This window comes from Caloenas nicobarica, chromosome 10 (genome assembly GCF_036013445.1).
Source record: "Caloenas nicobarica isolate bCalNic1 chromosome 10, bCalNic1.hap1, whole genome shotgun sequence".
Taxonomy (NCBI): Eukaryota; Metazoa; Chordata; class Aves; order Columbiformes; family Columbidae; genus Caloenas; species Caloenas nicobarica.
Genome location: NC_088254.1, coordinates 16,344,138 through 16,360,123, shown reverse-complemented (window position 1 = coordinate 16,360,123; position 15,986 = coordinate 16,344,138). Strand labels below are relative to the sequence as shown.

At 41.7% G+C, this 15,986-nt stretch overlaps 1 protein-coding gene across 11 annotated transcripts in view; it reads left to right on the top strand.

The window, feature by feature from the left end:
* The window catches only part of AGBL1 (AGBL carboxypeptidase 1), a 443,743-nt gene that overhangs the window by 182,144 nt on the left and 245,613 nt on the right, over positions 1-15,986 (top strand). For all 11 annotated transcript variants that reach the window (XR_010606737.1, XR_010606736.1, XR_010606738.1 and 8 more), the window contains exon 22: positions 11,221-11,381. Coding sequence is in view for 6 of the 11 variants with exons in the window: in XM_065641707.1 (XP_065497779.1) it covers positions 11,221-11,381 (161 nt within the window). In the remaining 5 variants the exon portion in view is untranslated. The remainder of the gene's footprint in view (positions 1-11,220; positions 11,382-15,986) is intronic.

Sequence of the window (15,986 nt, the reverse complement as noted above, 5' to 3'; positions counted from 1 at the left end):
CTACAAGGCCTGTATGCTTCTCACCTGATGCTCTAGGAGGTGAAGCATTTATCAGCTGCTATGCATTTGCTTCCTACTGGTCTCCATCTCTGAAAAAGTCAATATGCAAATATCCATGGCAATACAAGGGGAAATAAAAGATGTTTTTGTGTGAGTCACATCAGTTATCCCCTTGCTAGAGATAACTGCCTCCCCCTCACCTGAGCTGTCTCTCTGATCTTGTCTCCCTTTCTTCAGTCTGTTCCTTACAGTCTTCAAAGACCTGATTTCTTTTTTTCTTTCTCTGCAAAAGCACAGTAAGTGGAGATGTTAAACTGAGCCTGTACTGGTGGGATTATATAGGGGAAAAGGCTTATAGGTGGTTTGCAAAAGTTTGCGTCCAGCTGCTAGATCTAAGCGATACTTCTCCTTGGTAAGTCAGTCCAAATTCTAAGATAATCTACATGCTGCTGGTCAGTTCCTTGTGGACAAGCACCATTGCATTCATCTCTGCTACAATAAAACAGAAGCTTCAGTTTTGATCTCAATTTTTGTTTTAATTTTTTTTCCAGCCAAAAGTGATGTGAAAGTGTCCACCAGCCATCTTAGTGGCTGTGAGTTTACTTTGTACCAGAGGACATGTGGGCTGGTGATAAAATGAGCCTTTGGGCTCTGCAGACCTGTAAACCCTGGTTAGCAGTTGATGGCAGCTTCTTCACCTGAAAGAACTTCCCTGATGTTTGATTTCTGACTGTAGAGTCTACATTCCCAGGATGTCTCTCCTAACCCAGACTCTTAATGAAATGATCAGTGACTTGCCCTTGGGCTGTCTGGTAAAATCTCCCTGTGACCTCGCTTTCTCATGTATTCTTTAATTCTTTACATGGAATTATTGTATTACACATTCATTATATGAACCTGTATTAAATCCGAGCAGACATCAAAGAGGGTCCTGCAGTACTTTTGCCTGAATTATCCTCAGTGTTATCAGCCATTCTCTAGGTGGCTAGTTCAGAGTATTCAAAAGAAAGAAAGAGGAAAAAAAGAAATGGTCAGATTTTCACTGTTATTGCCCATTCTTCTATTAAATGTGACAAGCAGCAAGAAGGTTCTTGTGTCAGAACAATTATGATGACATCTATAAGAAAACAGCCATCAGCTCCTTGGTTGTGCTCCAATCCTTCAGCTTCAAAGGGAGCAGTGCCCAGGCTGGGGAAAGCCCTCTCCTCTGCAGTGTCTCTTTCCTCTCTGATCTGAGCTGGGCATAGATGCTTTTTGTGCTTTCCCACAAGCCTTTGGCTTGGAAAAAATCAATTACTCCTTTGTCGTTTCAGAATTGTTAATACAATAAATTGTAGAATCATAGTTGCTTCCTGTCACTGATCCTGAGATAGCAGAGAGTGATAAGTGGGGAGGCCAACTTTGATGGTGTTTGCTGAAGGTGACCAAAGAGAATTTGTGATAAGAAAAAGCAGAAATTAGCCTGAGGGAAATAATTTATAATTTAGGAAGAAAGTCTCAGGTAGCTCCTGAGTTGTATCAGCATAAGGAGATGGACATAATACAGTGCATGAAATGTTAGAGTAATGAAAATTGAAATGGTGGCTCTGTGTCCTTACTGCTCACCTCTGGATCTCTGTGTAAGGACCTGTTTAAAGTAAGGTTTAAGGAGACCCACACACAGTCTCAGGATAATCTATTCTGAACATGTGCACGTAATTATTTCACCATGGAAGCTGGCGTGTCGCATGCGATGGGATCTGGGCAGAAAAAAACGGCACCAGGTGGAAGTTCTGCTTTGAGGCCATTGGCAGAAGGTGTTGGAGGAAATGAGTGATTTTGTGGAGAGTAGACTTAGATCTGGAAAAAAGAAGTATGCTTCAAGGCATGATCAAAAGGCTCTGGAAGAAAGTATGGAACCCTCAGGACTGGAACAATAGGAGACTGTGTAGGCTGAGATTTGGATGCTTTCTGGAGCTGTTTGTGCTGCCCTGAGCCACAAGTACATTGGCAGAGCTGGAACAGGATCGGGACAGAGCAGGATGTTGTGGGACCACGCTGTCTGCTTTATATGTGAAGACAATGCTTGCAGGTTGTCTCCTAATGTTATTTTATATTTGGCTACAGCTGTAACTCACAGAATCAGGTGAAGCCCATTGTTTTGTTCCTGTAAAGAGTTGTAAGGAAACTACGGAACAAAGGATTTGAACTACTAAAAAGAAATCATTAAAAGTGACCAGCAGACTAGATAGCAGACTGTTTAAAACATGTTTAACAAGGTGCTAATTATGATTCCCCAAGTTTAAAAACTTCATGGGATGAGAGAACCACCAATAACAGAACCACATGCACTGGAGTAACACAGGGATAAGGAAACACAATGATTGAGAATGTTAATAATGCCTTGATAATACAGTGGATTTTTTTTGAAAGAGGTATGGGCACTGGAAGACAAAGGAAAAATGGTATATAAAGTTTTGCCTATGGCTTCCAAGGGTGAACCAAGACTGATTTTTATGCAGATTGGATTGCTGGTCATCCTAGATGAGTCAGAATACAGCCTCCTGCAAAAAAAAAGCATCAAGAAGTTTTGGGAGTTATGGAGTGAGACACAAAAGGGCTGTTTGTGTGGTCAAAACCTAGTTAAAAGGCTGGAAAAAAAAAGTTGGTATGCATAAAGCATCCTTGGGATGGAAAGAAATTGATAGGAAGGAGACTTCAGCTACCGCTGTGAATTGGTGATAGTCTATTTATAATTTTAAAGACTGGAAGTCAAGGAGAACAGTAAGATAATAATATTTACGGTTTGCAGCTGATACAAATAATACAGTAGGAATGAGGACTAAAAGATGAGGGTACTAGAATGGAAGACGAAACATAGGCAGCAGTGGCAGGGCAAAGCATGTTTGAAGGATTAGTTTAAAACATTCAGACACATGGTTGGGCTCTGAATTAGCTTTAACAGTTCAGGAAAACATAAGTAGCTATTATAAAGACAGCTTGATAAAGATGTCTGTACCATGTGCAGCAGCAGCAATAAAGAAAAAAGTGAATAAGATGCCTGTATGTGTGCAGAAAGAGGTAGACTTGGAGAACGCTATAATATCCCTACAGATGTGGATGGTAATACCTCCTGTGGAGTACCCTGTTTGTTCTGGGTCATTTCTTTTGTAAGAGACGAAGCGGTGATAAAGAGGGGCTAGAGGGAGGACATGAAAGTGTTTAGTGGCCTGGAAGGCAGCTTCAGTATGGGGAAGGCATTAGGGATAGTAGAGCTATTGAGTTATAAAGGGAAGGAATAAAGCTTTACAGTGCAGAAGGAACACTGAGCAGTGTTGGGGAGAGGCTTTGCAGTGGTGGGATGTCTGGCAGCAGCGTAGTGGGAAGCAGGCTCATCATCCCCTTGGATTCTCCTCTACATTACATTGCTGCCAGGCCAAGACACAATTTCACCGGTCTGCAAGTCTCTGTAATGCACTGACATGGGAGCAGAGTGATGAATATAATCTGGGAGCACAGTCTTCTCAGGCTGGAGCAATGGGGGTGATGTCTGGGTCATGCTGTATTGGCTTCTCACTAATCTACTCGAGAGCTTCAACCCCTGTGTTGGCACAACACTGAGGGGTACCACGACCTTGGGGTCTCGTTTTGGATGGGGAAGAAAGGCACACTGGCTTTGATATGTCGTTTCTGTCAATACATGTTTTCATCACCTCTGTGATGGGAGGAATATAATGTGTTTTATTGGGATGAGAGGGAAAGGCTGTAAGGTTTTGTTCATTGCAGTTTATAGCACAGCGAGTTTTAAGATAAAAACTACTTTGGAAGTTCCCAGTATTGTTACTTTAAGTACTTCAAAGCCACACAGAAAAATAACAAGGCTTTTAATAATATAATACAAGTATATGAGACCATTTCATGAAATTAAGATGTAACAATTGATTCTTCATGTAACACATAATTAACCCAGAGGGATCACCATAGTGGATGGCATTATGAAGACAAATACCTTATTAATACTTTTTAAAACAGGTTAGACACTTTATGAAGAGCATCTGCATTTACATTAGCCAGAATAAAGTTTTAAGTATCATAAATCCTTTCGTTCCAAGGCATGTGTTCCAAGGTAATCACTAGCCAAGATTAGAAAACTATTTTACTCCCATAGTGAAATATAGCCAAACAGGTTAAATTTATGGCAGAAAATAAAGAGTTGGCTGGGCCAAGAGTCTGGTCACTTTTCTGTACACTGAAGTTATTTATACAGGCAAACTTTTTAAGTGGAAGTAGAGAGAGAGGAAAAGTGATCCAGGGATTAGGCTGCCAATTTAGGTCTTGCAAAATTTTAACTTCCTGCTTTCCCAGAATGCTTTTAAGAGCTAATTCATTTTACACAGATTGTCAGACAGACTTAGAGCCCCACCTCACACTTAATCTCCAGATACATGAGGCTACAACCTGTCTGTGACTTGTTCCAGGTTCCACAGTGTTCAGATAGCAGGAAAATATGAGAGAAAGTTATGAATAGACTACTCACAAATTTTCAAGGCACCATCACATGGGGTAATACCAGTTAACCTCTTGCATTTGCAAGTGGGAGCATGGGGAAGAAAGGTGCTTTCTTGAATAAAGCACTCCACTTGCACCAACTTGATGTAATCGCTTACTTTCCTCACACTGCCCTGGGATCCCTACATGACTTTGAGCAGTTCCCTCATTCTGTTGCTTGTCTGGCAAGTAGGAGGCTTAAATATCCTGGAGTGGCATTTGTTTTCCTTTAGGAACTATCATGTTGGGTATTTTTCCTTAAGTAAAAAAAAAAAAATAACATTGCCCATTGTTTTTGTTAGCTGTACTCTCAAAACTCGCCCACTGGGCTGTCTCTTCCAAGAACATGCTTCTTCATCTGATGGTACAAGCAGGCTGCTCCTCCCCAGAACTGTCCCCAGTCCTTAGGTCAGAACTTGAGACACTTCTGACCTTGTCACTGTGAAACAATGCAGATTCCTCCAAAGTGCTCAGTTCTGGCCTGGCATATCATTCACTCAGCCTCTTCAGTTCTATTTGAGAAGACACTGTGGAACGAGGTAAAAGATTGCTCAGTGTCTACAAAGAGAGGGATAGCCTGTTGATGCTAGTCTAGGTCTATCCAAAACCTAAAAATAGGTCCCTAGCATGTCACACAATAATGTATGAGACAGAAAACCAATGTTCTACTCAACTTTATTGGAAAACAAGAACTCTGCAAAGAATAGCATCTTCCTATATGTTTTGTCTGTGTAGGAGCAAAATATCCTCATTTCTTTCTCTTTTTGTTCATCTTTTGTTCTGAACATGACCACCCTTCACAGTTATGGCTATTCAAGAAGCAGCCTGGCAACGCCGGGCTTTCTGGTACCTGGTACCACCTTCAGTCTCGTACAGCAATGCAGAACAGGTATAACAACATCCAGTGGACATGGAAGCGTTCCTCTCTGTATGAGTGTGCAGTGGAGGTGGAAAGCAAAAGTCACTCCTGTGCCCATCCTGGATAGTTTGTAATTTGTTGACACAAAACATGAGATAGCAACGTATGGGATAGAGTAAACAAGAAAATTGGCCAGCCGAGGTTGGCAAATTTGGCAAATGCGACACTAATATAATTTCTTTGACTCTTCCAATGCATGATGAGCTTGGCATGCATTGAGGATTGAGTCATTCCTGGGAGCTTATTAAGAAAGGGAGAAAAGATGCTGAGGGAGGAGCAGAGAAGCTTGGAAAGGAGAAAAGGATGGAGGGAAAGGACAGGGTGACAGTTGTGGAAATACTGTGAGGGAAGTGTGTGGAGATGGGAATGTCAGACCAATAGCTAGTCAGGATACCAGAAAGGAGGAGGAAGCACTTTCCTGCACTAGGCCTGGAGAATTCATAAGCTAAATAATTGTTTTTCTCGAGAACTTGGCCACAAGTTTTTCTATATGTTAAGTCCCCAATTCTCCTATGAGCAGGTTGTTCAGGACTCCTTCTCCAGCACATCAGAGGGAGAAGTTACTTCATCTTCTCATTCACTGCATTCCTTGAACAGTGTTGCCTGTAACTTAAGTATCATTAACCAGGGAAATAGTCCATTTGAATGATAATTACTGCTTCCTTGCTTCTGTACCCAAGAAGTTTGCCCAGCCAAAACACCAGCTGAGTTCAGCAAAGTTTAGTGCAGGGATTCAAGGCAAACTGGACCTTATTTCCTCACCGTGTGGCCAAAGTACCAGCTGTAATGAGGACAGATGTTCAGAACAAGACGCACCTCTCTGAGGGTGAGAAGGGGGTGGAAGTTTCCATTAGCTCTTCTCTTGTTATCATTCGCCTTTATCAGCATCCATTGACCTCAACAACCTTTCCTTCTTTCTCACCCTTTTATCTCTCCTGTCGTTTTATCTTCTGTCTCTAACTCCAGCCCCTCTTGTCTTTCTTTCTAGAAATTCCTGCTAGCTTTTTGTTCTTGTTTTTTCAGCCTTTTCTGCTTGCTCAATCCTCTTGAAATCCTTTGGCCTAAATTCCATCCCCATCCCTTTAACTTCATCTGTTTTGCGTGCCATACCTGCTGCTTAAGGATCATGAGAAAACTGGGCTCGTTCCCCACTGTCCTCGTTGTCTAAATAGCCAGTTCTGAGACGTGTGTCTGCATATTTGCATTCACAGGGGTTGAAAGGACAGTATCTTTCAGGGCTGGCCCAAGCTAAAATTAAGGCTGCAGTCATGAGGCACCAAATGTTTCATTCAGCTCCCTGGTTTGTCCTCTAGAGCCTCCAAATGGTTTTGATTAGTATTCCGAGGGAGAGCTCACTGATGTGATTAGTGAGAAACCAGACTGTCTCTTTATTTATACCCAGCCTTAGGGCATAACCGTTGTGAATGTGTAAAGCTATTGAGATGCAGAGAATATTCTGTAAGTATGTATGTATATGTATTGACTGGAAGTGAGTTTGCAGGGAAAAGCTGTTGCCCTGAGGACTGAACAGTGACAAAAAGTGGGAGAGGCCACTGAATTGTCCCCGCTGCATGCCAAAAGTCCCTTTTCTCTGAGCACAGAAAACAATTGATGCCTCTGAAATTTTCTGTCTACTTGTGTTTATTAGTATCTTCTAACTCTAATTTTACTGTAGCTCTAGTTACCCTTATGAAGAAATTTCTAATTGAACTTCTGGAGTCCTTCCACCTTCTTCGACAATATCTGTGTATCTGTGTTATGAAATTATTGCTGCCTTTGGCTGTGGGAGTGTCTAAAGCATATAAGTAATGAATAACAAAGTTTTTCCATTGCATTGTCATTTAGCCTGTGAAGTATTTTAAGGGCAAGTTGAGAGATATTAGAAACATTTTGTCGTGGATATTTATTTGATGCATCAGTGCTGAGTGCGAATGCACTGTTTTTCCAGTATGATTTGATCAATTTTGTTTAGGAAAATTTGTATCGACAGTATCCTGACCAAATGATAAGTCAAGGAATAGCTTTTTTTTCCTGCTTCCCAGTTTCCTATTAGTATGAGAGTGTCACTCATAGGTGAGCATCCTACTGCTCCAGCTGTTATGCTAGCAACAGTTTTGGCAGAAAAGGAAAGAAATTAATTGGTCTAACTAGACCAAGAGTTAATAGACTAAGTCTCTGTTTCATTCACCTCAGTGGCCCTGTCACCTACCTCTGCATTTTGTTTCTTCCATGAAAAATAAATATATCCAGAACTTGGTCTGTTATTAGATGTCACCTCCTCCCATGATGTCTGTTGCAGTATGAAAATATGAAAAGGGATTAAGAAAAGCTGTTTAGCTCCATTATTGTCTATAATAGCCAGGAAACAACCTGTTATCCCTTAACATGCCTGCAAAAGACTGCATGACAGGTCCGTGGAACCAGTGGACACGTTTGTGTTGCTCAGTGGAGTGTGATGCATCACACTGGTGCTGGTCCAGACTGGTACTTTGTAACAGCAGAAACTGTGTGGAGATATGAACTGGTCATCAAAGTAGGACAGCTTTGTTAGGATGTTTCTGAGGCTGGACTAATTAGTACTGATGAGCTTGTCTGCAGCTTTCTGGTGCAGTAATCCTGTTTCCTGCTTTAGAATTTGCTTAGTTTCTGCTGGTTTGGAAGCCTTTGCACCATGCTCCACTGTTTATATAGTTGTGTCCAAAGGAGGACGGTCATAAAGCATTACTAGAGAGAAAGATGGGGTCACGGAGAATCCAGCCAGGCAGGACGCTGCAGGGGAGATGCTCTCAGGCACTGCAGCTGTGGCAAACAGACCACATACTGTCATGACACGTAGAAGTGCAACAGCTTTGCTGCCATGGGGGTGTGTCTTCTATCACCTTCTTAAGCAAACCAAGCTGGACCCCTTCTACTGTTCTTTTTTTCTTGCTTGCATTTCTTGTAGGATATTTTCCCAACTCTGAGTTGTAAGCGCAATCTCAAAATTTTTATAACTGTGTGTGCTGCAAAGCTACAAGGGAAGCGCCTGGAGACCAGGCTTCCCATTCAGCAATGCAAGCGGGACTGATTATTAACCACTACATCAGCTCCTGGCATTGCTGGCAGATGCCATCAATAACATTAGTTTGATCCGTCAGTTCTGTCAACAGCTTCAGTTTAATGGTACCCATGCTGTGCACCTCCAGCTCCACCCTGTGAGAGCTGAGGAGGGAGGAAGGAGCAGGGGGGGAGAATTATCTGAGTTAAAAAATAAAAGTCTGTCTGTGTTTGAAGTGAAAAAGTGTGTTAACAAGTAATGCTCTAGCTGAGGTTTCCAGCTGTTACTCCTGAGCTGTCTGGTATCAAAGCAATATGGGTCCATTGTGCAGCAGATAACTTCAGTGCATGAGCAATTACTGTCTGAGGCTTCTGAGGTGTATTATAGTTTTATTATTATTATTTCTCTGCTCATAGTTTCTTAAGGCCTCTTCATATCCTGAATAAAGCTCTAGGGAATCATAAAGCCACAGGCTGAGTTTTAACATAGTCACTATTCGCATCTCCTGGATTGATAGGTATTTAGTGTGTTGCCTTGATCTTGGAAGCAAGACCCTGAGATGCACCCCAGGGAAAGCTGTGAGATGTTCTTTTTATTTTTTGCCCCGACAAAATAACTCTTTTCCTGTAGAAACGACATATTTTTGCTCAGAAATATCACCACTTCTGCCTGCCTGTTCGAAGTCTTGCAACACTAAAGTATGTTATGTCTTTTAGAGTAAAATAATAAACCATCTAGGAATCTATGTAGAGCTGCTAAGCACTCTCGTTGTTTCACATTAATGACCCTTGGTTCCCATAAGCCTCTCCCTCTGTTTTCTTACTATTATTAATTATTGCTATAGTTCATTGTACATAGATCTTGCATAGCAAAGCTTGCAGTGAAGGTGAATAGGATGGAGAGAAGAAATGGTGCAGGAGATTTGCCCACTGTGATAAAAACACTTAAAAGACTGTTCAGAGAACAGAAGTCAGTTCTCCAGAGACCCTAGACCCTGCCTAGCACTGAGGCGATATTTTCTCAGATTATTTGTGTGCTCTTTTGGGCAGGCGCTGTGCTTATCTAGTTGTCCGACCACTCGGTTTATGTTTCGGCTCCATACTTTGTGTTTTTTAGTTTCGTCATCATAACTACAGATTCATGCTTCTCTCACAGGGTCTTGTAACATCTTTACTATAGGAAAATATATTTGTGATCAGATAGGGTATTTGTAATGCTAGATGGTATTTGCATATGCTGGAACTGCTAGAGATGAAGTGGGGGTTTTCACCCTATCCAAGGAGTTTGTGTCCTCTAACAAAAATGCAGAAAATAAGCTTTGCAAGAGAGCTGCAGAAGTTTATGTGAGAAATCTCCTGTTTCATCCATCTACCTGCATGTTTTTGGCTCTGAAATAATCTTTTAGCTCTATGGAGCTGCTCAGGCATAGGGATCCCAAAACACTTTACAAATACAACCACTTCATACAGAAAATAAAAATCAACATGAGATCAGAGCTCAGCCTGTCATGGGTTACCAGAACACGTACTGTCCTCATTACCGATAACATGTCCACTAACGAATATCTAGTAGAGGTCAAGTGCAGGCCATGCTGGCGTGGAGCTCACACCACGGGTAAGGCTGGTGCCAGGACTGTGAGCGGGGACTCCTGGGAGCTGCCGAGGGAACAAACAGTCTTGGAAATGGAGCTGGAGCTCCCGTCAGAAGATCGGCTGCAGAGCTGTTTTGTGCTGCAAAAGCACATGGTGCTGATATTGGCCGCATTTGTTCAGCGATTGATTCAACCCCTCATGTGTTAGCATTAAGCAGTACATGTGATTGGGTCACTAAATGCCAAAGATGAGGGACTTTGCAGTTTCTTTGTTTATTGTTGGTGTATCTGAGCTGTGTTGGTCTCCTATCCTCTCTCCGCATGCATGAAACTGCTATCGATTACATTGACTTACTCCTATGCAGGCCCTTGATGTGTTCCTTCTTTGCTAGATATTTACTTTATTTTTTTGTAATTAGTGAAAAACAACAAACCCAGGCTATTCATAATCAGGGTTCTTCCAAGCGAGGATCCACAGCTTGGAGGAGTCTTCCCTTGAAAGATGATGTTGATAATCCAAACACTGTTTATGCTTTTCTTTCTCTGCTTGTCTCTGCTAGAGAGACATCAGCTTTTAATTGACTGAGAAATTCCTTGGAGGTGTTTGTTATTTTGCAATTACTTTGCAATTGATTTTCTTAAAAAACAATTCATAACTTGTTAAAGATCTCTTCCCCTCTCTCTCCTCCCTAGTTTTCTTCTCCATCTTTGCCACTGCCTAGTTTTTACAATTGTAGGACCTATGTTTGTTTGGTTTTTTTCTCCTTGCTTAGGGAGATGACTCCTCTGGAGAGAGAAAGAAAAAATGAGTCCTAATGATTTGTAAAAGTAGATTTAGTCAGGTTCTCCTGGGGTCTGAGTTTAATTCTTACAGTGACTTCTTCCGTAGTCAAGACAGTTAAACTATTTGCTTCTGTTTCTCCATTTGTAAAAGAGAGGTCATTTTAGAATCGCTTCTGTTGACCAAGTGCTGTCAGTTAATTTGCAAAAGATTCTGTAGGGGAAATTTCCATATGTAGCAAATGTGATGGAAGCCCTCATCCAGAATGTTAAGAATTATCCTTCTTAGGCAAAATAAACCTGACTCCTTCTCTGTACCTGTGAATTGCACACTCAGCACTGAGACTTTCTGCCTCTCTCCATCAGGGCCTGCAGCTGGGAACTCAGGAGCTGGAGGAGATGGGGAGCAAGTTTTGCCTTGGTTTGCTCATTCTGCACCTCAAATCCCTGCCATGCAGCAAGAATGTGATGGCTCAGGCAGCGCTTCTGCTGGATCTGGAGGAGGAAATAACAGACCGGACACAAAGGTCGGTGACAGTAGTACTGAGAGGGTTCTCCTGTGGGAATTAAATTGGTGGGGATGTGTTTTGGGTTTCAGTCTGCAGAAATGGATTCTCCTTATGGCTGAGATTTGCATCTTGGGAACTGGAATTGTATTGAAAGTAATTGGAAACGAGGATACAATTAACTCCCAAAGAAACTATTAAAACAGTGGTTCTGTGCCCTGCAGCCACCTATGCGGATAGAAAAGGTGAAAGAAAAGAACCTGCTTCCTCTTTTCCAGTGAAATTTCCATTTTCCTATCGAAACTAATTACTGAAGCATAGGGTTGGTACTGCCCCAGAAAAATGCATCAGTGGGAAACATTTTTCTGTTCATTGGAGTGTGACGTGATGTTCTGTCCATTTCAGCTCTTCCGTGGAGAAGATTTCTTGCAAGGAAGACATTCTCTAAAAGCTGCAGGGTAGGGAACAAATATTGCAGATTTGAAAAGGACATTGATAGCATGATTTAGAGACTGTAGACCTGATTTAGCAATAATACTCCCAGAAATTCCCTTTTTCCTCTCTGAATTGAGTCCTGCAGACATTCAGAGCATAGATTTGTGACTTTTTGATGCGTAGGAAGAAGACATGATCCCACTGGTTATTGAGGAGGTGTTTTTTTCAAATTGCAAAATTAATTTGTATGCTTCCTACATTCAATGGGATGCATTTAAGTGAGGTTGCCCCGTTATAAATATATGATGAATTTGACTTGGTTAAGTGTCAGAGTATGGGACTCTTCAGCTTGAATTTGTGATGAAGTGGAAATATATCTATTCCTTCTAGGCCACCATCAGTTATTAGTGCTATGTGCAAGAACATATGCTTGCAATAATGTTTTTCCAAGACTAATGGAGAAAGAAAACTTAGTGATGTGATATGATTTGAAGCTCCCCAATGGCTCTGTCATCAAAGAACTCTCTCAGCTTCGTCAATGAAATGCAAGTTTTTCAGTTGCAGAAATGCCCCCGTAATTTATAGCAGGCTTCCAGTCTTCCCCCTGCAGGAATACTTAACTGACATTACCACCACCTGTTCCTCGTGCTGAAAACCATTCTTACAAGCTTGTTCGCAGTTTTTAATGTTTATGAGGGACAATGAAAAAAGAGGGCTAAAATGCAGAGATGTTCCTTTGGATTAGCTGTGCACACTTGTACATTTGAACATATAAATAAAACAATTAAGGCGTATGCTGAACACCATCCATGCTGCGGATGGCCATCTGACAAATCATTGGTCTGTCATTAGAAAGAATTACTGAAGCCTGGCTAGGTGAGTGGTTTTGAGTTATGTATCAAACTCTCACTTTTGAACTGGAGCTAGAAGGGCCTTTGCATGAAAATAACTTACGGGAAGAAAAACATCAAACCTTGACTAGCCTCAGACACTGAAAAAAAAGCCATCTGGTCACAATAACTCAGTGAGCGTTTTCCCTGATCTTTGTACTCTCCTGTTACTTTTTCCTTTAGTTGCTTTATATATTCATATATCAGTTTTCCTGAGATTGCATGGTAGTTGATCAGTACCAAAATAATAGTGAGAAGCTTTCTAATTACCAATATTTTTAAAGAAGTCAACAAACATAAAAGCTTCCCTAGCTTTGTAAAACTCCCATGTTGTTCCAAATGTGTCTGTGGTAGCTGAAAGCAAAGCCTTCTATCTCGCCAAGTTTGCCCAGCATATTAGTGAGTACCTCCGTGGCATCCAGAGATGTAATGTCTCTGCTAAAAGGCAATGTGAGAGTTACTTATTCTTTTTCACTCCACTGGGTGTAATTGCAGGTTTTTGTGAAATTTTAGTAGCTTAGGTGCAATTTGCTACCATTTCTAGAGCAGGTAAACAACTGGGTTGTTTAATCCCACCTAGATATGTCATATTGCAGGAGTTTGTTGCAGGAGGTTGGGGGAAGGGAGAGGCATGGACCAAAGGGCTTGCTAGCACATTCTTTTTTAAAAAATCAATAATTTGTGGAAAATGATTGTACAGTATATTGATTCTGATTCAGAAAATTAATACTTCACTCTTGGGTTTCTGTGAGTCTACGCAAGAGAATCGCATGGTTTGATTTTAGTGGGAAAAGGAGCCCTACCAAAACCAGTGGAAGAATGCAGAATACAGAGAGCACACTGCTACAGGCAGGAGAGCAGCTATTTCTACACCTCTCTACTCATAGACTTTGGGGGGGAAAAAAAAAAAATCTCCATCAAAACATTTATCTGGAGGAAGCTGAGGGGTACCACTCAGTCTAATCTAAATCTGTAAAGTTTAAGTCTGATCTAGCTCTTTTAGGTATCACAAGGAGGTCACCAGACCCTTGCAAGCTTATTGCTGGTATATCATTGAATCAAAGGAAATTATACTCCGCTGCTTCCTAGACTAGTCCCATCTTTTTGAGTTTAAGGAGAATGAAATATTTGTAGTTTAAAACTAGCTCTGTCATCTTCTGAGGTCACCACACAAATGCACAGCATCCTTGAATTCTTTCTATACTCTCTGCATCTGAAAGTGTGAGTAGATGTGAATGAAGACAGCTGAATTTTTGTGTACCTTTGCCAAAGCAGGGTCAGACTTAGGGATCCTTCAGGTGCAGCACAGGGAAAGTCTGGGCAGTTATCTCATGCAGTTTTTTTCTTATGTGCTTTACATTATGAACAGTGGTGGCTTTAAATATCTTGCAGGCTTCCCCTATTCCAGAGTCTGCACTGTCCAGGAAATGATATGCATAATAGATATTTCAGTGGGAAGCCGATATTTTCTGACAAAGTGTGTCCAAAGGCTGTCCTGCTGACACGCCCAGGAAAAGGTACAAATAAGGGTAATTTTTATCAGAGCAGTATTCACCAATATCAAAATAAAAGAATTATATTGTTCAATCTTGATGGAAAAGCAAGCTTCATTTAGTTGTTAGGTTTTTGTTTTGCGGAAAGCAAGCTGAAATTAAGCTGTGAGCGGTGTGTGTTGCACAACGTTTAGGTTAAACACCTCTCTTTGGATGTAATGTGTTTCCTAAATACGTGTTTCTGAGCACCCATCTCTGTAGTGCTCTGTGTGACAGGTCAAGCCATTGAACAAGAAGTTAATCCAGCACTGCATATAACTGACTCCCAGATGAAATGTCTCATTGCAAAAGTACATAGATCAAGAGCCGTGGAGCCAGAGGTCTCTTCTGTTGTGAAATCCCTGCAGTTCATGTCCTGCATTTGCCTCTCATTGCCCTGGTGTCTGGTGTGCGTGGCTTTGACTTGGCATCTCAGCATCTCCCTCTGACAGCAAACAATTTCACCTGTCAAGGTTTATAACTATATATGTCTTTTAATTTTTCTCTTTAGGCTGTCTCAGCTCTGGGTGTTTTGCAGTCTTATTCTTTCACCACTGCTGTGAAGGGGGTAGGGAGCAGGCTGGACCCTGCCTGCTTCCCTGGAATAAACTCTTTGCTGTGCACATTATACAGCCCTGTCAGAGTCAGTGGTCAGTAAACTGGAGCGTGGTAATAGCTGTCAGGGAAGTGACTGGTCTAATGGGGGCATCATGTGTGAATGGGGGATTTCTCACACCTGAGCAGGTCCATTGTGTTCAATGTACTGTCTGTGTGAGTCAAAGAAAGGTGGAGGAAAACTTTAGCAGACCTAACTAAATACGGTTTGGTACACAGGTGAGAATTTCTTCCTGTCCCCAGCCTACAGTCTGTGTTTTCCCTAAACCGTGAACAGTAAATGGGTAACGGTTGGAAACTGCATCAGTGGGGCTGTACCACTAGCAGAACAGTAGTTAGATTGTTTCACATGAAGCCGGGAAATCTTTGGGTATCATGAAGTTGACCTAACAGCTCCGTGTCCCTGGTCCTCAACATGTCTATATGGCAGCTGTCTCATGAACGTGCCAAAAGGTGGAGAAAGTGTAAGATGCAGTGCACACATAAGATGTATTAGAGCTACGATGTGTGATTGTGAGGAAGATGGGACAAATTGCTCTAGGGCATTAGGTCTAGGTATTAGCTGGTCTCTTAATTAGCAACCTGTGCTCCTGGGTCACTTCTATTCACTCTCACACTTACTCAGGCATTATCACCCTCAAGTTGCACAAGACCTACTTGGAAACTCAGTTGTTTGTGGCTTCTCTTTTGAAAAGTGATATTTAGGTGTTTTTCTGAATCAACTAGCCTTTTTTGACCGGTGGTCTATGGATGCTCTGACAAGGTCAAAGGCCAAATATATGGAGAATTTGCTGGGCTTTGAAGCCACCTTCAAAAAAAACCAAAGCAAAGCGTCAGGAACTGGTACAGGCACTTTATTCTGCCCTTTCCCAAATTTGGCCTCACCAGCATGCTATTGCCATGGCCTAAGAAGAATCACTAATTTTGTGTTTCCAGCCTCCCGCTGTGCCTTGCAGTCAATTCTGGCATTCAGCAGCTTTCTGCTGGGAAAATGAAATGCCAGCTTGTACTTCGGACATCATGTTTTTTGATAATAGGTTTCATGCCTCATTTGCTGTAAAAGCAATTAGGTTTTAAGTCAATGCTGTCCAGGTAACTTCACATTTGTCAAGACCACAAAGAGGATGAGAACTGACTGTTTGTTCACCTAAAGC